Source organism: Apteryx mantelli, chromosome 21 (genome assembly GCF_036417845.1).
Source record: "Apteryx mantelli isolate bAptMan1 chromosome 21, bAptMan1.hap1, whole genome shotgun sequence".
Taxonomy (NCBI): Eukaryota; Metazoa; Chordata; class Aves; order Apterygiformes; family Apterygidae; genus Apteryx; species Apteryx mantelli.
In genome coordinates, this window is record NC_089998.1 from 5450184 (window position 1) to 5472539 (window position 22356).

Here is a 22356-nt window from a genome sequence, read left to right on the forward strand (position 1 = left end):
AGAGGAATTGATGAGAAGTGCAGGAGTTTGTGAATTGACCATAATCTCCATGGCCCGTCTAAAGTACTAATTCAGGCTGTTAGATTTTGCCAGACCTCTAAGTATCTAGTGGCCTGCAAGGCTCCTGGTTGCCGCTGGCCTTCTCTGGTTGTGGGGTGGTAGCAAAGGGCATCCCCAGTCGCTGTCCCTGATCGCTTCACAAACTGCGGGGCTATTGTATGGAAAACCCTTCCCAAACTACTTACTGTGTCATTATCGGGGGCTACCGAGTGTTTAACAGTGATAAAACATGAAGTTGCTTTAGAAGGAGAAGTGAGGAAAGACACTGTCATATGAACAAGCAGCGAAAAAAATGCTTCCAGCTGCTGTCGCCCTCCCAGTGTTTTCACGGGAAACTTTTTCCCTGTTTTGTCGCAGGGGGCTGGGGCTGCCCCTGGGCCCTGCAGCACTGTGCAACCCCCCCCCCCCCCGGGCCCCGCAAGAGCTACTGGCGCAAGGATGGGGGGCGACTGTGCCGGGGGGGTTGGGAAGGAGGCCAGGGCTGGGTGGGGTGATCCCAGCTGTGTCCTGGGCTGGAGGTGGGTGGGGGGATCCTGGCTGTGTCCCGGGCTGGGGGGGCAGGTTTGGGAGGGCTCTTGGCCATGTCCCAGGTTGGAGGCAGGGAGAGGGTGCTCCCGGCCATGTCTCAAGATGGAGGTGAGGGGATCCTGGGCCTTGTCCCAGGCTGGCAGGGAGTAGGGGTGGGGATCCCGGCCGTGTCTTGGTTTGGGGGGGCATTGGGGGTCCTGGCCGTGCCCCAGGTTGGGGGTCTCAGCCGTGTCCCAGCCTGGGGGTTGGGGGGGGGGGTTGGGGGTCCTGGCTGTGTCCCGGGTTGGGGAGGGTGGGGGGTCTCAGGCGGTCCCGGGCAGGAGGCGGGTGGAGGGGGGCCGTGGCTCACCTTGGCGATGAGCGGGTTGCGCAGCATGCTGTCCCGCGCCACCCCCAGGCGCTCGTTCTCGCTGCCCGGCGCCACCTCGGCCAGGCCCGGGGGCCGCCGCCAACGCGGGGGCTCCGCGCCGCCGCCGCTGCCGCTGCCGGCCATGCCGCCGCCGGGGGCCGCGGCCGAGGCGGGCGGGGGAAGGGGGGGAGCACCGCGGGCCGAGCCGCCGCCGAGCCCCGCCGCAGGGCGCCGGGAGCGCGCTCTGCCCCCCGCCCCGAGCGCCGGCGCTGCCCGTTCCCGCGGCAACGGGACGCTCGCGGGCCCGGCGGCTCCCGGGAGCAGCGCGCGAAGTAAAGGGCGAAGCGGGAAAACCGGCACAAAAATCGCCATTCCCCTCGCGGGAGCAGCGCGCTGCCGCGCCGGGGGGCTGGCGGCGCAGGCACGGCGGAACCGGGCGCTGGGAAAACCCCCCACGGCAAATCACCGAGTTGCGCGCTCGCAGCCCGTTAAGATCACCAGAGTTTCCTTCTATTAACTTTATTCACATCGAGCTGCAGAAGCTCGTAGCAGAGGAGCAGCGCCCCGCGCCTGAGCGCCGGGCGGCCCGAGGCCATCGGAGGGGGCGGCTTGACGCGACGCCCGGCAGGTCAGCGCCACCGGGCTGCGGGCTGGGCCCGGCGAGGCCTCCCCGCCGGCGCGGGGGGGGGGGGGGCAGCCGCCTCCGAGCGCGGCCCCAAGGCCGGTGCCGGGCCCGGGCTGGGCGGGGGGGGGGGGGGGGGGGGCAGTGCCGCCCGCCGGGCCCCGCCGCGGCGGGAACGGCCGTGCCCCGCCAGCCCCGTCTCCTAGCAACGGCGGAGCCCGCCGTTGGGTCCGGGGCTTTGACAGGTCCGGGCGGGCGCGCTTCCGCTAGGAGGGGCCGGGGGAGGGGGAACGGAGCGGCTCTGGTAGGAGAGCGTAGGGGGACGCCATTGCGGGCGGACGCCGTGCGGAGCGCGTGTGGCGGCGAGGTGCGGCGGGCGGGCGGACGGGCGTTATCCCGGCGGCGGGCGGCTGTTATCCCGGGGAGGGCGGCGGGGAGGGCCGCTGGGCGGCGGGCGCGCTGCCCCGGTGAGGAAGCGGCCGGCGGGGAGGGCGCTGGGCCCGGAGGGGAGGGGAGCGCGGCCTCCCCGGCGAGGCCCGCCCCGCCGCCGGGAGGCCTGTGGCGGCTTTGGGTGCCCCGGCAGCCCCGGAGGGGAGGCTGGCGCGGGCGGGCCCCGGGGCGCTATCGCAGGGCCCGGCTGCGGCGGCACGTGTCCCCTCAGGGGCTCGGCGTCGCCTCGTGGTCCGCAGCGTGGCTGCCTGCGCAGCGTGCCGCAATTACTGGATTGTAACGTGGGGTTTGGTGTTTATCTCGAGAGCTTTCGTGTGCAGCTTCTTCCCTGCGGCGGTGCGGAGTTAATGCCTTGTACTGGTCAGCGCTGGAAACTGATTTGGGGATGTGAAAATCAAGGTGTTGTATTTCTGGGGTGATGGGCTGTTGGCTTGCAAATGTTCTCTATGTGTCAGCCGTAGAAAATCCACTAAAAATGCTTCCTGTGTGCTCTGTTAAACTCTGTAGTTTTCAGGAATGGGTTTATTCTGGTTAACAAATGGTCAGTTCAAGCTAGTGGGTTGTGGCTAGGCTTGGACCACTGAATATAGGCAAAGCCAGTCAGAAGTTCCTGACAAGAGAATTCGGCTGTTAGTGCTGCTTTATTTAATATTTCTTTACTATTTTATCTTGTTACTACTTTAATGCTGGAAGCAAAGTTGAATTAGCTGTCTACCTTTGCTTAGTTATCCAAAGTCAACTTAAAGCTAATAGTTATTGAAGTGTATCTTTGTTATTGTAGGAAGGCAATTTAAGTCTGAATACAGCTGTGATGCACATCTGTTTGATGAAGAAGACGTCGCTTTTACCTAGTCACTTTACAAAATTAGCTGCGTTGAAAAGCAAGTATATTTACGTTTCTTAGAAAATATTGAATAACTCCAAGGTAGTTTTATATAAACTTTTTTTTCTTTGCTTACCTTGTAACTATACATAATGGTGTTAGTACGATTTACCAAAGTACTATCCTTTTTCATGAAGTTCTTAAATTATAGCGCTTCAATAAAGCCCATATCTTTTATTAAAGGTAAGAAAAAATATGACAGAAAAAGCAAGTGCAGATGATTTTCAAGTTTGGGATTCTCTCAAGAAGAAAAAGAAAAAACACAAACACAATAAGAAACATGAAAGTGAAGAAGAAGAAAGCATGCAAAATGCAGAGTGTAGCCATGCCTCTCCAATCCTTTTTGAAGATCAAGCTGTGCAGAGCAGTGAAAACTGTAAAAAGAAGAAGAAGAAAAAGAAAAAGAAAAATGAGGGAGAGCAGGAACAGCCTTTGTTAGATAACTTCTGTGCAGGGCTGGAAGATAAAATTAGTAATGAAACTGTACTGGATGGTTCCCCAAAGAAAAAGAAAAAAAAGAAGCGGAAACGTGATGATAGTGCAGATGGGCCCAGTGATGCAATTTGTGTTGAAGTACATCAAGATAATATTGAGAGCTATCAGGAGAATGAGACTGATTATGTAAAAAAGTCTGCTAAGAAGAAAAGAAAGGAAAAATCACCAGAAAAGGATGAGGTAAGTGAGCTACCTACCTCAGAAACATATGGTAAAAATGACAGTAAAAGGTCAAAAAAGAAGAAGAAGAAGAGAAAACGCAGTATCACCCAAGATACAGAAGAAGGCACAGACGTAATGGTTAATCAGTCATTCTTGTCATCTCCAGAACAAAATACACAAGAGGAAGAAGACACAGTGTTGGTATTACCTACAGAAAACAGCAGAGTGACAATGTCCCAGCAATCCCATGAAGATGCTGACTATATTGCTTCTCCTGCCTCGATCGAAGATCCTACGGAAGCACCTGCTAAGCTTTCTAAGCCTACTGAAAAAGCTGATCATTCTTTTAGAAAAACTCCAAAGCGCATTCGAAAGATTAAAAGCAGTAGCATAGTCATGGAAGAAAGTTCTTCAGAATCGGAGATAATGTAAGTTTGGATTTTTTTTCCTTCCCACCCCCCAAATGTTTACATCACACTATCCAAGTCCCACATTTTTTTCTAGTCTGTATTGTGTCTATTAAAAAAAAAAAAAAAGGCTTCCAAAAACTAAACTGTAAGTTGAGATTCCATACAGACCTACTTGTAGAACTTGATTCTTAGTTATTGCACTGAAACATAATGGAAGCTTGCAAGAGTGCAGTACCATTACCTTCAATGTAGAATTAAAAAAAAATCCATCCTCCCATTTGAAAACTGTAGGTATAGAACCAATTCATGTGCAAGCAATCCATGTTTAGTAAAAAAAGGGGATTCCAGTTGTTAAATTTGATCTTTATTATGCATTTTTATCAAACAATTAGTAAGCTGAATTAAGAAACTTAAAATTCAATGCAAACAAATGCTCATGTAAATAGCTCTTGGTGCTTTTACAGCATCTAGAACCCATAACTTTACCAAGAATGAATAAAGTTAAAAAAAAAAAAAAAACACACAAAAATTGTTCAGGTGTTTCACAGTTACAAAGTGTCATTTCTCTCAGGTAAAATCTATATGCAGAACTCCACTTGTCTATATGCTATTATATATTGTGGTGACAGACTCAGAATTTGAAGTTAATCCTTTTTCAAGTTTAATGGACCAAAACTGTTACTTAATGAAAAATAATGTTAAAAGTAGTCTTTTGCTCTTACCAATAATGAGCACTAGCAAGAGACATATGGAAAAGTTCTGTGTTGCCGCTGGTAACAAGAGGCGTTGTTTCTTTTGTATATCCGTATGTGACAGTTCTGTGGGAAAGTGGGGGTTCTCATAACCCCGGCAAACTTTTTGAATATTGTAAGTACTGAAATGTCATAATAAATGATACCTATTTTAAAAGGTTGGAAATACAGGGGGACAATGTGTGGGATAGAATTTCTTATTCCTTAATGAACGTGTTCATTCTTTTAATTATAGAGATACTAATAAAATCTCTGTATTGGAGCTCTAGTAGTATGGTGGTGGCGTTGTTGTTATTGTTGTTGTTATTATTATCAGGACACCAGAACCTAAAACATCAAATAGAGAGGAAGACCAGAAGAATTCCTTTACTGAAAATGTAGCCTCTGATGAACTGGATGATGAAGATGGCCCGGACTCTAGCATGTTTTCAGTCATGGATTTGGATACTGCAAAACAAGAACTTGAAGAGTTTATTCCTCATGTGAGGAAAATGTCAGATAGTTCAATCAGGAAGATGGCTGGAAGAGACTTAACAAGGTTTAAACATTTTAAAAAACAAGGTGAGCCTTCATAAGAATGCTCCAGTGAGGGAAGAATGGGGAGCTGCGATAATATTTTGACAGAGGAGAAATAGCTTGTTTTTCTGTCATGTCTTACTCAGTCCAATTCCAAGTGAGTGACAGTAGTTTGAATTACCTAGCAACGGGCGTATGTGCATAAAACAGATAGTATCTTAATAGGCTCTCTTTGTCATATATTTAATTTCAATGGACATGCTTTTTCTGCTTTTGTAGCATCTGCTACCTCCACAAATTACAGTCCAAAGTCTATGTGTAAATTACCTGCTCCCAGCTCTTGTTTTATCCCACTTTGGTTTGCTTTTTTACCTTTTCAATTCATTGAACTTTCATTATATGTTTGCCAAAAAGTTTCTGTAAACTTGAAATGCAATGCAGAAGAGATGGTACCTAAGGCTTGGGGGGTTTTTTTGTTTTGTTTTTGTTTTTTAAAAAACTTTTGTATATTTTTAGGTATTGCTATCAGGTTTGGCAGATTTTCCCAGAAGGAAAACGATCAAATCAGGAAAAATGTTGAAGAGTTCTTATCACTTACTGGAATAGAGAATGCTGAAAAACTCCTGTTTACCTCTAGGTATCCAGAAGAGAAAGAAACTATTAATCGCCTAAAAGCAGAGTTTCTTTTCTGTGGGAAAATTGGTAAGTATTCAAGTTCCTTTTAAAATAGCTGGATGTTGTGTTCCACAACCTGGTGATATCGCTATACGTTTTCTAAAAACCATTTTTTTATTGAAAAGCACTAATGTTGCAAATCTGGCAAAAAAAGGAACATGCTGCTGAGATTATGTAGTTGTTAGTCTGTATTGTATACTATTTTCATGATTTATCCTCAGTTATGAAGAGGTTAGAGATTAAAATTTCATCATGACCAGCTGCAGATTTTTAAACTTGTAGTTGGGTATTATGATTTAAGGAGCCTGATTCACTAGGCAATAACTAAGCTTAGTGATTTATTAATGGGAGGTATGATTAAGTCCTGTCTGAAATTGTCAACTATTCTTAGAGCATGTAAATTGATGGCAGGTTCAGGACCAGTGACTGCCTAAAGAAATTAGGTCACTAGCCAAAGTAGTTAGTTTTCCAAGATATGAGGAAGGCAAAGTTTTAACTACTAAGCTTCTGTTTGCAAGAGGAACAATCTCTTCTCTTTCTCTATCCTCATTTTAATTGTTAGGCTTCTCCCTCATATGACTAGAAAACTTCAATGTTTCAAATAGCAAACGTTCCTCTTGAAACCTGTCTGAATCTACTCAGTGTGCTTTCTCAAGTGGCTTTCCATTCTGTTTATTCTGTATCATTGTCACAGCAAGACAGAGTAAATCACAGCTCATAGTGGATTTGGCATTTGTATCTGTGGATCTTTCCCCGCTTTCAGGATCTTTCCTTCAGCCAGGATCTTCACTTTCTTTTTACTGGATGCCCCCAGCCCCTGGTTTTCCCAGTCTAAAGGGTCTATATGCAGAAGCAGAGTATGTGATCAGCTTCCTAATTGGTGGCTGTGCCTCATATCTCTTTATTACCTGGAGGATTCAATACATATAATTTACATTTAGTCCAAGTGTTATCAAAATTTACAACCAGCCCTACCAGTTGTAGCTAGCAAGCAGCAGGCTTGTGCTTGAGAGTTCTAAAGTTTAGCTTTGGGTACGTACCTACACATATGCATACACACACGATTATCTGCTACCTGACAGCATTCACAATTGCAGTTATTTTTTGCTTACCACAAACATAACAATTACATCTTTGAAACTGTTCAGGAGGTTTCTGTTCAGGCTATTTCCTATGCAATTTTGGAAGTGTTGTAGCATACATGCTCTTGAATGGAGAGAATGTTTCGTTGATAGCATTCATGAAAATGTATGTTGTGGGTTTGGTTTTTTTAAGTGGTCTTTTCGCTGTGAAAAATGTTTCTTAACAATGGATCATGTGTCTTCCAGCTGAGGGCATTCCACGACCCTGGAGACTGATATATTATCGAGCAAGGAAGATATTTGACCCAAATAATTATAAAGGGAGGTAAGCAAGTAATTTTATGTAGTTCCTGAGGCTTAATACCAGTCTCTGATGTTTATTTGTACATTAAAGGATACAGATTAAGATCATCTCTCCTATTTGTGCCAGTTACTGTGATTTAATTGACAGTTCTTTTTTTTTTTTTTTTTCCTGACCAGTTTTTATCAATTCCTCTGTATTGAAATGTGACCTGGAAAGGTAGTGATAAGTAACATTGAAATGTATGCTGCTTTTAAGATATTGGAGCATTTTGAATTTGCAGCTGAAGCTGTCCCATTTCTTCTACTAGGTATACTAAGGATGAAAAAGAAAAATTAAAGAAGTACTATGCTATACATGGCAATGATTGGAAGAAGATTTCTGAGATGATGTCTCGTTCTAACCTCTCAGTTGCTATGAAATACTCTGAAATCAAGTCTGGTAAGTAATTTTAAAAATAACAATTCATTTTGTATATTGCAATTTGAGCAGTTATTTTAATTGTGTGTTGTATGTGTCCTAAACTTTGGAAAAAAATTCTGAAGTGTGTGTGCTTTTGTCTGTGTGTCTTTTTTTTTCTTTTTTATTGATTGTAGTTTTCTTTTCTAGGCTGTTGTTTGCATTTTCATTTGGAAGTAATGAGAACAATTTCTAATAGGGGAGAGAAATGAAGCAGGACAAATTCAGTTCTTTATTAATGGAACTAATACCTTGACAGACATATCATGGGAGTGGGGGGAGAAGAATTTGGCAGTCAGGTGTTAAAATAGAAATTCCTACTTGGAACCAGGGCTGTTCTGTAGTCACTGGGCTGAACTGACCCTCTCAAGTCTCTGGGATGCAGAAGAACTTTTGGGAAGCATGTTAAGAAACTGATCCAGTAAATATGAGTTAAAAAATGCAAATATTTCAATTTGTATTACTTTTTTTTCTTATCATTTATGATAAATTCTGCCTTAGCCATGATTTTTTTTTTTTAATTTTAGCTATTAATTATGGTCCTTGGACTAAGGAAGAAACACGGAAGTTAATGCGTGCAGTGGAGGAGGTGATTACGAAAAGATCAAAATTGGAAGATGAGAAATCTTCATCATCAGAAAAGTCACGTAGAAATCTCTCAATTGACCGTGAAAAACTCTACCAGAAATTACCATGGACTGAGATTGAAGCTAAAGTGGGAACTAGATATTGGAGGCAGTGTAAACAGAAATGGTAAGGTTTTATACTAGATTTAGATATCAAAAAATGCGTTCTGGGAAGTATTTGTCTGACTTCATTTTGTAAAACTGATTGTACCATGATGTTTGCTGGTAAGATTGGTAACAGGTTGTAGACTACGGAAGAGGTGTTGCAAATGCATCTATGTGTCTAAGAGACAAATAACTTTGCTAGCTGTGGTAAATTTTCTCTTTGCTGTGATCTTGAAGCTTGATTGTGGCTTCTCTGTGGCAGCAGTGCCACCTTAAAGTCTCTTCCTTTTGGTGCTTGGAATTTCCTGAAAAAACATACGTTTTTGTCTGTTTTCAAAGGACTTCAATTTTAACAAGCAAGATGACCAAAGGGCAGCAGTTATACAAGGGGACCAAAGGATTACAGGCCAAAATCAATCTTATTAAAAGGTATCTTTCAAAGTTAATGTAATGTTTTGCATCTCCTATTGTTATAAGTTGTGTTTATGAAAGCTTACTGTTTGAGAAAGTTTTATACTAATTTCACAGACACTCTTTCTTTTGGACAAAATGTCCTGTGGCTTTTGACTGGGGGGAGAAGTCAACATTATCAAATTAGTTCTTGAATTCTGTCTACAAATTTCTCCTGTATTATGTTCTCAGGTTGTATGAAATGAAAGTGGAGGATGCTAATGAAGTAAACTGGGAAGAACTCAGTAATGCTATTGGGTAAAAACTTTTTTTTTCTTTTCATTCAGATACAACGCATAATTGAGGCAGCCTGTCTTAAACGCCACAAGAGAATCCATATGTCTAGGCATTTGCGGTCATAAAAAAAGTTACTTTGGTAACGCACAGCTGTATATCCTTGTGTAGTACTGAACAATGAACCGTACCCATCAGTGCTGAAACGTATTTTTAACCACTTCTAACAATTCTTGTGGTCTTAACAGTGTTTTCTACATATGAGAACTGTTATGTACTCTGTGCTAAAGTCTTTAACAAAGACTTTTTCAAGTGTTAGTCAACAAATAGCAAAATGGATAATTATTGGAATGCGGAATGTAACGTGGTAGTCTTCCAACCAGAATACGTGTTGAATATGAAATTACCAATATTGTTATTGCTTTATATACAGCACTTTTTCCATAGTATATTTCATCTACTGTTTCTTATTATTAAACATGTAATAAATATGCATAATATCAAGCTAGTTTTAGGTGCTTAGTTTTAAGGGGAATTGCTGTCTTGGCAGACTTTTTATTAGGATTTCAAATCTGTCCTTTCTACTTAAAACTAACAGATTGTTTGACTGGAGTTATTCTCATGAATGGATAACTGAGTAACACAGAGACTTTGTTTGTTGCATCCACTAATTCTTTGAATGCTTCTCTTTTCAGAGATGTCCCTAGAGCCTATGTTCAAGCCAAATTTTACAAGCTAAAGGTCTCCTGTGTCCCTTCTTGGCAAAAAAAGACTTTTCCTGGTCAGTATCCCCGCTATTTTTATGTATTCCTTAAAGCAGGGTTTTTGTTTGAATCTTAAGTGGGTAAATATACCACTCCTAAATATTCAACTCGGTTAGCTTTCCTCTAAGTAAATTGGCTAAAATCACAAGCTTTATACTTATTTTACTGAATACTCTCTTGATGTGTGTGTGTGTGTGTTTTTGTTGGTTTTTTTTTTCTATGTGTTTTTTTGCGGAGGGGTGCACTTAGTACACTTTCAGTAGATTCTTCATGCAGTACTTAGCAATCTCCTCTCTTTAGTACTTTGGCTTTGAAAATTTTACTACTGGGCTTTTTAGTATATCTTTGTATATATGTATTTGCCCAATCTACCCTCTAGTCAATATGATTACCATGGAATAGTGGTATTTTTTTCAATTAACACTGACAAAATTTGTGCCAGTGAGTTCCTGTTTTCTCTAGACACCCAAAATATGATCATACATGCTGGTTGGGTTTCTTTCTCAGGGATTCAGGAGTATTGTTTTAGCTATGTAGACTAGCTATTCTTGCCTCTTGAGTCTGGCTGTCCTCAGGGTCAGGATGTGGTTCAGATGTTCCACTAGACTTTGATTTGGATGCATCTTTCTTGAGTTAATCTAGGGAGAAATTGTGTGTGTGTGGTGTGTGTGGGTTCTTTTTTTTTTGTTTGTTTAGTTTAGTTTGTTTTTGTTTTTAAATCCTCTTATTTATGTGCCAAAAGGATATATCCCTATGTGGATTTTTTTTAACTCTTCTCATACTTCTCTTTTCTCCTGAAGTGCTTGAAGAGCAATGGAATTGTTGACGGTACTAACCAAACGTTACCCCTCAGTATTGAATCGGCCTCTGTTTAGATAATGGCCATGTCTCATCTCTGAGCAGTTGCATTTCTTCCTGCAAATCCAGGCAGATACAACTGCATTATTTGCACTCAATTTACCTTTTCAAGAGCACCCCTGCAACTTCTAACACCTAGATATTTCTATAACTGAAACCAGAATATCCATAAGGCAGCGTTTTTATGCTACCAAATGCTGCTGGTAATCAGTTTGAACCTTGATCATTTAAGCATATTAGAGTAGATGAATGTCATATCCTGTGCTGACTTTTTTTACATATTTTTTTTTTTATAGCTTTGTTAAAAGGTTATGAAAACCTTGGATTCTCATCATGACATGCATGTTACTGATGCATTTTGTGATACAGTACTATAAACTTATGTTGCACTTTTGTATCATAGGTTATAAAACACTTGGGGTTTAACAAAACTACTTCTAAAATATTGCTATACCTGTTCGGATGTGCATGAGATGATGTATAGAGGCTATGTAATCTTACCTTGTGAATCCTGGACTGTTGGTGAAAGGATTTGGGATCCCTAGTTCTTTGCCATTTTATTGTGTCCCTCATCTAAAAGTGTTACAGTGTTAAATAAGAAAGCACATGTTGCCGTTATTATTAGATATAGATAAAATATGCAAGGTTAGAGAACAAAATGTGGAATCAGGACTCGTAGCTTCTAACTTGGTAATTGCCTCATACTCGGAGTTATTTCAGTTCCTCTCCTTTTGTAGCAGTTTCTCTGTTTGTAAAAAGTTAGATCATGAATATCATTTTTAACAAGTTGTCTTGTTATGGATTAGGAAATGTATTTATGTGTATTTCACCAAACCAGAAAGGGTGGGGGGAAGGTCAAAATGATTGTAACTTAAACTGTAGTTAGAAACATTGTTTATTCCTGAGAAGGCCAAGATTCAATTAAGAATACTTTTTTTTCCCAAAGAAATTATTGATTATCTTTATGATGAGAAACTTCCAGAACTTGAAGAAAAGTTGCAAAAAAGGAAAAAGAAGCACCTTAGTTCTGACAGTTCAACAGCCAGCGAACAGAAAAAGGTTTTCCAGCTCAGTGAAATTTTTGACTCCAGTGAAGAGAGTGATAACTGATTGCCTTAACAACTCCTAATCTGCATATTTAAGATGCAAAATGGATCTGGTTGAAAGTGGACACAGATCAACAACTGCAGGTATACAAACTGAAATAATGGAAAAAGCAAAGATAGGCATGCCTGCTTTTCTTGTTTCATATTGAAGACTGAGGTAAATACAGCTTTTGTGCCACCTTTTGTTACTAAGAATTTATCTTTGGTTTTAGATTTTTTTTCTTTTTTTTTAAGAATCCTAGTTGCTTTCTGCAAGACTCAAAAATAGGTATTTTTTCCTTTCATTTGTGTTCTGTGGAGTTGGAAACTGCTGTTTACCTTTTGTGCGTAAAGAATTTTAAATCTTTTTTTTCTTTTTTTAAGGAAAAAAGCTTGACCAGGAAGAAGGCTATTTGCTTTTAGATATCTCAAACAAATCTTCAGACACATGCTTTGAGGGGAAACAGCAAAACCATTAATTCTTTTCTTCAGATACTATGTTCTTAAGAACAATTGATTCCCATTTTTTGATGTGAGTTGCTCTTTTTTCAGTTCTTCCAGGAAAAAAGGGGCTTATGTCCGTTATTATAAATTGTCATGCAAACCAGAATGATGAATTTAGAATGTTTTCTTTTAATATTTAGAATACAGAGAGAAAATAGACAGTATATATTTTTTTATTATGCTGAGGAGAGTTTCTACGTTTTAATATGGAAGCTAAGGGTTAAGATGGAAATTGTACTCCTGTCTTTGTATGATATTTTTAACCATTTGCCTAAAGTAATTATTTGTAAATTGACAGTGTGAATGTAAAAAATCTTACCATGCATGTAAAGTACTTGTTTGGCTTGTTTATATTTCCTATAAAGTTGCATTAGAAAGCAGTACAGAGTGGGGTTTGTCTGTGACGTTGTTTTTGGTTGCTCATATAGATAAGCGAGGATTTCTTTCACTTAATTGTAATTGAAAATGGAGAAGTTCTAAAGGATCAAAATAAAGGCCTTGTTCGAGGCTTTTTAGAGAGAAACTTTTTAACGAAGACTTTTGCTGATAGATTCTTTTGTAGAGAAACTGCTTTCGACAAGCAAATAAGCTGGGCCAAGAACTGCAAGCTGGAGGCAGTGTGGGGGCAAAGCTACGGCTGCAGTGGCTGCTTTGGGAGAAATACAGACCTGACCTCCACTACATGGCCAAAAAAAAAAAAGGAGACTGCTTGCCCTCCCTTCAGTCGCTGGGCGTGGAGCAGGGAAGCAGTTCCTTACCCTGCCCTATTCAGAGGACACAAAGAATGGTGAAACATCCAGTTTGGTAAATCGTTGTTCACAGTCACTTAGCAGCCGGACAAAGCCGAGGGAGGGTGCTTGCTGATCGCTTCCCATCCTCCTGACAATGGCGCTTGAGAGGGCGTAAGAAAGCATCTTTTCCCTGTGCAGTCGGCTTATAGAGGAGCCTGGGTGCTCAGGAAGAGGAGGCAGTTGTTTCATATAGGTCTTTGAAGGAAAACATTACTGCACAACAGAGCAATTCCAGAGATAGTGGGTTTTTTTTCTTGTTTTTTTTTTTTTTTTTAAAGGCTCCCCTGAGCAAGGGGGAGAGAACATTGACAAAGCTTTGTGTAGCAGGCTGCATTATAGATAAGAGCATGACAGCTCCTTCAAGACTAAAAAGCTCTGCGGGATCCCCTAAAAACTTAAGTGATTCAAACAAATATGTAGCTTCAAGCATTTTCATGGCACGTTAATGGCCTGAATGGTGTTATGAAAAAAATTCTTGACTCTGTGGTGTTATCAAAGACGGAGACAGCTGGGTTACAAGAGTTGTTTGCAGCTGAAACGCACTTCAAAGTTGGAGAACTGTTATGGTGGCAGCAGCTGAAGATGAAACGGCAACTTGCCTTCCTCTCCCCCTCCCCCCTTTCCTGTAACGGCCTAAACATGCAACAGAGGTAAGGTGAAGGCAGCAAACAGCCCCTGTTCAGTTCCTTAGAGCCCCCTATGTCTGGGGTCAGCATCTTCCCTGTGATGTAGAAACCAGGGCATTGGACTGAGGAACAAGCCTTGAGCCAACCTGCTTCATCATTGACACTTACGGGCAGGGTTTAGACCAGAGCATCAATAAAACTTTCTCTAAAGTGCTTTTAAATGTGCAGGGAGCTGAGCAGCCACTCATGAGCATCAATTCGTCATCAAAATGCTTGGCATCAACTGTCCTGCAGTGTGGTTGCAGTTGCATGGTAAAATGCAAAGTAAGATGAAGCCTTCTTCCAGTGGTCTTACTGCTTCATCTATGACATGAAATTATTATTATTTTAATAATATTATTTTAATGAAACATTTTAATATTTAAGTTATTTAGTTCCACTGTTGGGGCAGGGCCCCTGGCAGTGTTGTGCTCAGCACTCTGACCCCCCCACACACACACACGTTATGTCCCCATGCAGCTTTGTGCTTCCTTCTCGCCTCAAAAAATCCGAATTGCTGCGTGCCTCAGTTTCCCCATCGCGACGGCTCCGCAGAGAGGTGCTTCGCGCCCTTCGCTCCTGGCCCTTTAAGAGCCCCGCCCCCTGGCCGCGGGGGCGGGGCCTGGCGGCGCAGGAAAGCGGCTCCCCGCCCTCACGGAAGCGAGCCCGGCCCCACTTCCGCCGCCGGACCGGAAGCGAGCGGGGAGGCGCGGCCTGAGGCGGGGCCCGCGGCGGCGGCGGCGGCGGCGGCGGCGGCGGCGCGACGGGCGGCCCATGGCGGAGGAGTAGCGCCGCGCCGCCAGCCGGCAGCGGCAGCAGGTGAGCGGCGAGGAAGCGGCCCGCCTCTCCCTCCCCCCGTAGCCCCGCGGAGGCGGCCGGGCTCGCGTTTCGCTCCGCTCCCGGCTCCTCGCGCCCCGCGCCGAGGAGGCGCCGCCGCCGGCCGGGCCCACCTGCGTGTGTAGAGGGGGAGCGCGAGGCGGCTGTTACCAAGCGCCCGTGCGGGGCCGCGGCCGCCGGCGTCGGGCAGCGGGAGACCCGTCTCGCTCCCTGTTTCGGTTTCGTTTCTCTCCCAAACGGGTGTTGGTTTCCCGCAGCGGCGCCCATTAAAGCGCCTCCGGGCTGCGGTCGCTGGTGTAACGGTACCGCGCAGGGCTCCTGTTCTCCAGACGGGGCTGCCGGGCCTGCGGGTGCTTGTTTGAACGGTTTTACTGCTTGATGCGCGCGGGTGAGTTCTTGCACCTTTTGTCAGGGGAAAGGTACGTGCTGCAGGCTGCGCAGCCACGCTTGAATGAAAGATTTCGGTTACGAAATCGTACGAAACGCATCAGTTCAATAAGTAGTTGTGCTTAATGTAAAGATAACTATGTTGAGCTAAACACCCGCAAAAGTCTGTTTATCTGTTGCGAGTGAATCGAACTGAATTCTGCCGATTGCTGTGTTCCTCAAGATCTTTGAAACACAATCGACGCTCGGTTACCAGCAGATGGGTTATTGAAGCCGCTGGTTTGCTGCGCTGTACTCGAGTGGGCATGTCCAGCTAAAGGTGTCAGCCCGTTTCGCCAGCTGCGGGGCAGCACTGTTATCTTGCCCATCATGTGACCTGACACACCTGCACAGCCGATTGCTTCCTTTTCCAAAGGTGAACACCACGTTTATTTTTTCTGCGTGCGTACGCAAATATGCATGGTTTTGCTTTATCTGGGTTTCCCTTCTGCCTCGCTATTCTGAAACTGAGCTGTTACCGTTGTTCGTTTTATGTAGTCCCAGTGTTCCTACTTTTCTAGCATTCAGCTGAGTTCTTCAAAACGGTACGATCTGGTATTACTCTGTTGCTACTTAGAGAAGGAATTTTGTTTTTAGATGTAGGAGTATCGCAAAATTATTGCCACAAACTAACTCACTGAAATAATAAAAATGGGAAAGTCTGGAATAAGTACTCAGTGCTGATGACAACAGGGATTTATTGACCCCAAAATTTTGGGAGGAGATTCAGGAAAAATGCTAATTAAGTTTTGTACCTATTAGACCTTGATTTTGCAGATACCAATAAAAAGCTATTTAAAAAAAACCCTTAATTATATAGTTGTTGAAGGTGTGCTTAAATGTGGATAAAGGATTTTTTCGTAGGTAAAGTGGGTTTTTGTACACTGTTGTCTGGTAATTTGCAGACTGTATAATTAATGTGACTTCTTTTCAAGGCTTTTTAATATTCCTAATTCAGTGGTCATTTTTCTGTAATTTTTATGTAGCTGCTTTAATTAAATTTCTTTGTTTAATTGCATGCATCTATGTGATATAAGAACAACCAAGAACATATGTGCACATATTAATGAGTTACAGAAATCCATGCACAGTTGAGAATTAGGTACTATTGTGGCTGAAAGGAAATAACTTTTGCCACTTCTAGTCTTAGTAGTTCTGTTATTCCTTCTTCTCTCCCTTTAAAGAATGAGCACATGTCGATGGTGTACGCCTAGTGGTTCTGATACCACTGAGTTCCTGAAGAACTATGCTTCTAAATGGTTGTCCCAGGAAGATCTTGAAGGATCCAGTGATGATCTCTGTTACTGCCTGGAGTGTGTGGTTGAATACCACAGAGCAAGGGAGAAATTGCCAAGCTTGCATGAGGTGATTAAGAGGTTTGACTCTTGCTCTTTACTGAGTAGGAACATCCTTTGAAAATTTTAGAGGGGACTTCTGTGGTCTGGCTTCAGTGAAGAAGGGATTTTTGCTTGGGGGTTGAGTTTTACTGGTTTTTGGAAATAAGGTATGTTGCTTTTTAACTGTATGTGGGTATATTGGGTTGCGTAGAGCCTAGCATAAAACAAGAAGTCCCTCTTGTTTTGCATATATTCAAATGAGTGAAAACTAAAACAGTAGTAGGAAGTTGCTGACTAGACATTAAAGCTTGAATTTCGTTCATGCTGTGATGGTTTTGGGTCTAAAAAAAGAACAGCCCTCAAACAAACTAACTGCTGTATTTCTTAATGTATTTTCTTCCTTTCTTTGCCTTCTGTTCAGTTTTGTGCTTTTTCCTCTTTTTGTTTGCTTTCGCTTTTCATTCTCAGTTTTCTGTCATACTTGAATTTCAGACCTCTGATCCTGCAGGCGTGTGAGTGCAGTAAAAACAATCAAAATTGTTTTAAAACCTTTATCTTATTATAAGCCTGTTACAGTTCTCCTCTTATTAGCATCAGATTTGATATTTTGGAAAGCTTATTTTCATGTGTATGTGTGTATCTATATATATGTAAATGAATGTTCATAGGTGGTTAACCTTACTACTGGTGTATAAAAGGTTGCTCTTTAGATTACTCAGACTTTTCTAAAGTCCACAGAGAGAAATAGATACCTCTGGAGGGCAATTCATCCCATCCAAGTATAGAGTGGAAATAACTGGAGTGAATTGACTGCTGAAGGTGCCTTTCTCTCTCCATTGACTGTAGGAAATAACCTAGATTTCTAATTGAGTTTGGAGCAATTACTGTAAATGACTAATACTATGTGAGAAGAGTCCTGTCCAAATATTCAGCAAATCACTCAGTCTGTTTGCCTATTCTACTTTCTCACTCTTCCACTAAAATGTTGCAAAATATGTGAAAAAAGTTTTTAAAATCATTTTTAAAATCATCAATTCCATACTCCTAAATATGACTCATCACCCACTTTCTTGTATAGTAGGACAAAGTTCTGTGGTTAATCTGTGGCCTGAAATTACTGAAGCTATTTATGAATTTTTAACAAAGTTACAAAAATGAGTCCAGTTGAAGTGCCACTGATTTATTTATTTTTTTATCATTTCATAATCTTAACTCTGAAGTGAAAGTTCTGTGATTTGTACAATCTGAATTCCGTGTAAAACCTTTAATGTTTCACAACATGCTGGGGAAAAAAACTTTCCAAAATTAAATTGTGAGTTTTGAAAGTCTAATCAAGGTATCCCACCTACAATAGTAAATGTCCTTAATCTCTCCCTTCACAAATGTATGTTGATTAGCTATGTTTTTCCCCACTGAATAGGTCCTGTGGGAGTTGGAAACTTCCCGTCTCATTGCCCACATTGAGAAATCCATGAAAGAAGAAGTTGGAGAGGATGATGAATTGTTTATAGTGGATGAGAATGGGGAGACACAGCTGTCTGGTTATGTAGGCCCGGATTTTGAAAATAACTTGCGAGTGCCCCTTCTAGAAATACTGAAATATCCCTATCTGCTGCTGCATGAGAAAGTCAGTAAGTATTTTGTAGTACATAGTTGGAAGGATGTAGTATTGTTTCTACTGCAGGAAGCAAAAATAACAATTAGTTGCCATACTAAAGTACCAGTATTTTTCTTTGGCACTAAATAGGTTAGTTTATTTTTGTTTTGTGAGTATACAAGTTAGTCCTTGCTATATTTGTGTCTCTTCTTTTAGGTGAGCTTTGTGTAGAAGTGCTCTGTAGAATGGAACAAGGTCACAACTCCTTTCAGGTCTTTGAGAAATATCCAGGAATTTATCTTTTCTTGGTACACCCCAATGAAGTGGTAAGTTAAATTTTCTGTAATTGGAAACCTTACTGCCTTTTATTGGGCCACATCTATTCTAAGAATTTGATGATGCGGTCTTGTGTTTTTTCCACTGTAGGTAAGATAGACTGTTATTTTTAAATTCAAATGTCTGTATTGGAACTACTTTGTATAAACAATCAGTAGAATTATGCCACCTTGATTAGCGATGGGATAGAATGAAGGTATCTTGAATTCGTCTAGGAACGTCATGCATGATAAAAAGCTGGTGTCCTGCATGGTGTTCTGCAAAAGCAGCTAACTTTTGTTAAAATCACAGGATGAGAAAGTGTGTCAAGTTGGCAGACTCTCTGTACTCCAAACTCTGTGGTAAGACTTTGTTAAGTTTTGCCTCTTATCTGGCTTTCTTTGGCTTTTCTTGAACCAGAGTATTGCAGAAGCACCAAGCCTTGAAATATCTTTACTCCTGAGTTTTTCCTGAGCTTTCTTTGTTCGAGAGTTGCATGCTGTATACAGGACCAAAACCCTGTTAGTTAAAAAATAATTTCATCTATCAACAGGAATTCCACTAAAATTTAGTTTTAAGTAACATCAGATTCTGAATTTTAGTGATAAGAACATGAAAAACGGTGGCAGCATTCAAAATTTAAAATGGTTTATTTTTCTGTCTTTTTTTCTAGATTTCTGTAGGAAAGGAGCTTCTCTCCCTGAAGGAGAGAGAACTCTTTTGCCGTAACTTCTAGAATTGCTTTAGAATTGCATTTAGTCAACAGAAGTTAGAGATGTTCAACTCAACTGTAAAGTAAAGCCCTATACTCCCAAATGGAATTCTTCTCAAGTGGGCCAGAGTTTGTACTCTCACATGTTAATCCCCTTCTCCTTTCCTGTTCTTTCTCCATCCCTAGAAGCTTTTATCTTTTAGTAATACTCAGAACCTTGCAAATTACAAAGGGTGTATTTGGGATTATCTCCAGTTTAAATTCTTGTAGTGAGACTAGTGTAGGTAGCTGAAAGGCGATATATACTCAGCAATGTACTTCCTCTAAAATTCACTGTAGTTAAGTGTCACGTGGTTTTGTAATTACCAGGAAGCATTATTATTTTTAAGTGGACTTGTGTATTCTATGGTGGGACAACTCAAGACTGCAGAATATTTTGGCCTGTGTCTGAATCCACAGGGGATATTTTAATATTGAACAGTCCAAGGTCAATGCTCATTTGAAAATGTAAACAGGAGAGCTCCATCGCATGTGATCTTTAATTGCACCAACTGGTTTTGGTAGTGTTCATACTAGTGTAGATATCAGAGGCAGGTCTTGTTTTGAATCCTGTCTCTTGAGGAAAGTGACAAAATGATGAATTTTGAAATACTGAATATGTCTGGGTTGAAAGTGTTAGTAACATCTTCAGTTGTGAACTGAACATCTTTATATTTTTGCCAGTCAAAGAGGATTGAGAGGCTACAAAAAAGACCTGAGGTTCTAAAAATGGTACTGATATGGCTGAGAGCCGACTCTTCTATATTGTTTTGAAGATGATGTATTATCTTGCAAAAGGAGGTTGTTCCTTAAAACTACATATATACATAATGTATCCTAAAAGTGAAGCTGATATCAGTAATAGGGGAGAGTACAGAAAAATGGTGATAATACAGAGAACGCTGAACATAAACCACGCTACAACTGGGAGGGCCTGTTGGAACATGGTGGATTCATGTGTCATGTTAATACTGAAGTGAGACTGAATGCTTTCCTTGCATGATCCTAAAGAGGTCCTCATGTGGTGTATTTATCTGTGTAAAGTGAATTTGGATGTTTAACTCTCAAAGGAGTACTGAGTTGTTATAACTCACATCAGATGTTTATTTACTCCATAGGGAGGGGGTGAGTTTTTGCTGTTTTTCTTCCACCTCATTTTATGCAGCTTTGGACAGTCTGGTTACAGGTGCAGTGGCTGGTGAGCAGACTGTGGCTACAGCATTTCTAAGATTAGCTCACTTGTAAACCAGTGTGAAGTACAGAATTTTAAGCTGTCTTAAGAAGTGGTAAAAGATTTAATGGTATTGTATTAAATACTTGACAATATTCTGAAATTCTCTCAGTGGATCAGAGAATGATTCCACCTTGGTAAGAAATAGTCAGTGTCGTCCTGCCGACAGTGTGGCTTATGACTGTTGTTATAATATGCAGATATCTAGATGATACAGGTTAGTCAATAATGTTTAAATGATGTAAATAAGTACAAAGCCAAATGGTGCCTCTTTCTCACGTGAATCCTAAGGAGCTTTGTTTGTTTATATCTCTCTAAATTTTAGCCTCTTCTTTGTTACCCACATCTTGTAGAGTAAGCCAGTTTCTTAAGTCGATTTGGAAAAAGAGTAGCCCTTGCTTGCAGTTACGAGACCTTGCTTCAGTACAAAATATACTTTATCCCATTTGTTTTAGCAATGATTCCTAATCATACAGCATTGACTTTTTTGCTCTTTTTGCTGATTGATATTTGATATCAAGTTTTTTTTGTTTTAATCTGTAGATTCGTCGATGGGCCATCCTAACGGCAAGGAACTTAGGGAAGGTTGACAGGGATGATTACTATGACTTACAGGAAGTGCTGACATGCTTGTTTAAAGTTATTGAATTGGGGCTTTTTGACAGTCCAGACATTTATAGTTCTTCAATGATTGAAAAGGGTAAACTCATCCTTCTGCCATCTCATTTATATGATACTACCAACTACAAGAACTATTGGTTAGGTGAGTATTTATGATCAGAAATTAACTTGTACTGGTGATCTTTCTCATCTCATGAGCGCTTCTTTCAAGTGAAAGCTTTACTATTTAGAGTAGGTGCTGTTTATTTTTGGGCATGTCAAATGGAAAACCTGAGCATTGCACACAGCAGTAGTGAGGTAGTGATTTAATTAGTTTCATATTTCTCTGCTGCTCATCTCTTTGGTCAGGTGATCTACTGGTGGTGGTATTTGAAAAGTGATTCTTGATTTGATGAAACTTCAAACTGAACAAACTTTCACAAATATAATGGCAGGTTGCTTTTTTTGTGTGTGTCTCTGTGTAGGTATTTGTATGTTGCTAACAGTGCTGGAAGAACAAGCTATGGATTCCTTGCTGCTGGGTCCAGACAAACAGAATGATTTCATGCAGTCTATACTTCACACCATGGAGAAAGAAGCAGATGGTAACTAATTTTTACAACTGAGATTATGACAGAGTTCATAGTCTAATCTTCATCTTCATGATTTTGTTTGAATTTGTTATCATTTTCTAAAGAACTTTCTTGTTTAGTTGAGTTAGTTCGTAGCATTGAAATGCCGAGGTAATGGAATTTTAATTGTGAGGCTTATTTGTCATCTTGAAAGATGGCCAGTATGTCACAACATTTGGAGAATACTGACAAATACTGAAAAATGAGGTTCGAACAAATTCCTCGCTAGAGAAGGGATGGTGGTTCTTTACATAAGGTTGGGTTAGAAGGTTCTGAGGACAAATTTACAGTTTCTACCAGATCACTTTCACTTAAAATATAGGTGCTATGGGAATGTACTTTTCACTATAGCATAAGGTTTGAATTTGGGTCCTAAAACAGAGAAACTCCATGTTTTGATTTGCTTGAGTTTGCTTTGAATTTGAAATTTAACTCTTCCATCCTTTTTCTCCCCACCCCGCCTTTCTTCCTTTCTATTTCATCCATGTTTGTGATGTATTGTGAAAGTGGAAATTGGAAAACTTGTGGGTTTTTAACAGCTTCTTCAGGAACTTTGAAATTTTAGCATTTTTATATATATATCTGATTTCAAACTGTGATCATTTGGATTATTTTTATATCATCTTTTTGAGATGTAGGTCCTTTTAACTATGAAAAAATTAACGATAGTAATGAAAGGAAGGTAAACCTTAGAGTTGCATGCCAGAATCCTGTGTACAAGGTGCCTTGAAGTGTCAAAGAAGTTCTGAGGGTAGTTTACAGGCAGAAGATAATGATTCTTCAAGAGCTTTGCTGCAAGCCCAG

General features: G+C 41.5%; 3 protein-coding genes across 11 annotated transcripts in view; 2 read left to right on the top strand and 1 right to left on the bottom strand.

Annotated features, from left to right (window-relative positions):
- Positions 1 to 1081, bottom strand: part of CFAP77 (cilia and flagella associated protein 77) — a 63332-nt gene extending 62251 nt beyond the window's left edge. Inside the window, exon 1 of the mRNA XM_067309355.1 lies at positions 938 to 1081. Within this exon, the coding sequence (XP_067165456.1) occupies positions 938 to 1081 (144 nt within the window). The remainder of the gene's footprint in view (positions 1 to 937) is intronic.
- A 259-nt stretch (positions 1082 to 1340) lies between these two features.
- TTF1 (transcription termination factor 1) lies at positions 1341 to 12755 on the top strand. 7 transcript variants are annotated; one of them, XM_067308972.1, is made up of 13 exons: positions 1341 to 1565; positions 2315 to 2408; positions 2791 to 2890; positions 3076 to 3977; positions 5028 to 5272; positions 5744 to 5929; positions 7231 to 7309; positions 7596 to 7726; positions 8272 to 8497; positions 8815 to 8904; positions 9118 to 9183; positions 9855 to 9940; positions 11728 to 12755. In XM_067308972.1, the coding sequence occupies exons 4-13, from the start codon at positions 3088 to 3090 to the stop codon at positions 11889 to 11891; spliced, it is 2163 nt and encodes a 720-aa protein (XP_067165073.1). In that variant the 5' UTR covers positions 1341 to 1565; positions 2315 to 2408; positions 2791 to 2890; positions 3076 to 3087; the 3' UTR covers positions 11892 to 12755. The 7 variants fall into 7 exon arrangements, 5 of the variants coding, with proteins under 5 accessions (XP_067165073.1, XP_067165074.1, XP_067165072.1 ...); XM_067308971.1 differs by lacking the exon at positions 1341 to 1565 and adding an exon at positions 1890 to 1926 and having other exon boundaries at positions 2317 to 2408; XR_010886133.1 differs by lacking the exon at positions 1341 to 1565 and having other exon boundaries at positions 2098 to 2408; positions 11728 to 11971; positions 12251 to 12755.
- A 1808-nt stretch (positions 12756 to 14563) lies between these two features.
- SETX (senataxin) overlaps positions 14564 to 22356 on the top strand; it is a 33305-nt gene continuing 25512 nt past the window's right edge. For 2 of the 3 annotated variants that reach the window (XM_067308967.1, XM_067308968.1), the window contains exons 1-7: positions 14564 to 14645; positions 15274 to 15465; positions 16274 to 16454; positions 17847 to 18057; positions 18240 to 18349; positions 20864 to 21083; positions 21406 to 21525. In XM_067308967.1, the coding sequence (XP_067165068.1) occupies positions 16275 to 16454; positions 17847 to 18057; positions 18240 to 18349; positions 20864 to 21083; positions 21406 to 21525 (841 nt within the window). In that variant the 5' untranslated portion in view covers positions 14564 to 14645; positions 15274 to 15465; position 16274. Of the gene's footprint in view, positions 14646 to 15273; positions 15466 to 16273; positions 16455 to 17846; positions 18058 to 18239; positions 18350 to 20863; positions 21084 to 21405; positions 21526 to 22356 lie in introns of those variants that run through there. The other variant, XM_067308969.1, reaches the window with a different exon arrangement.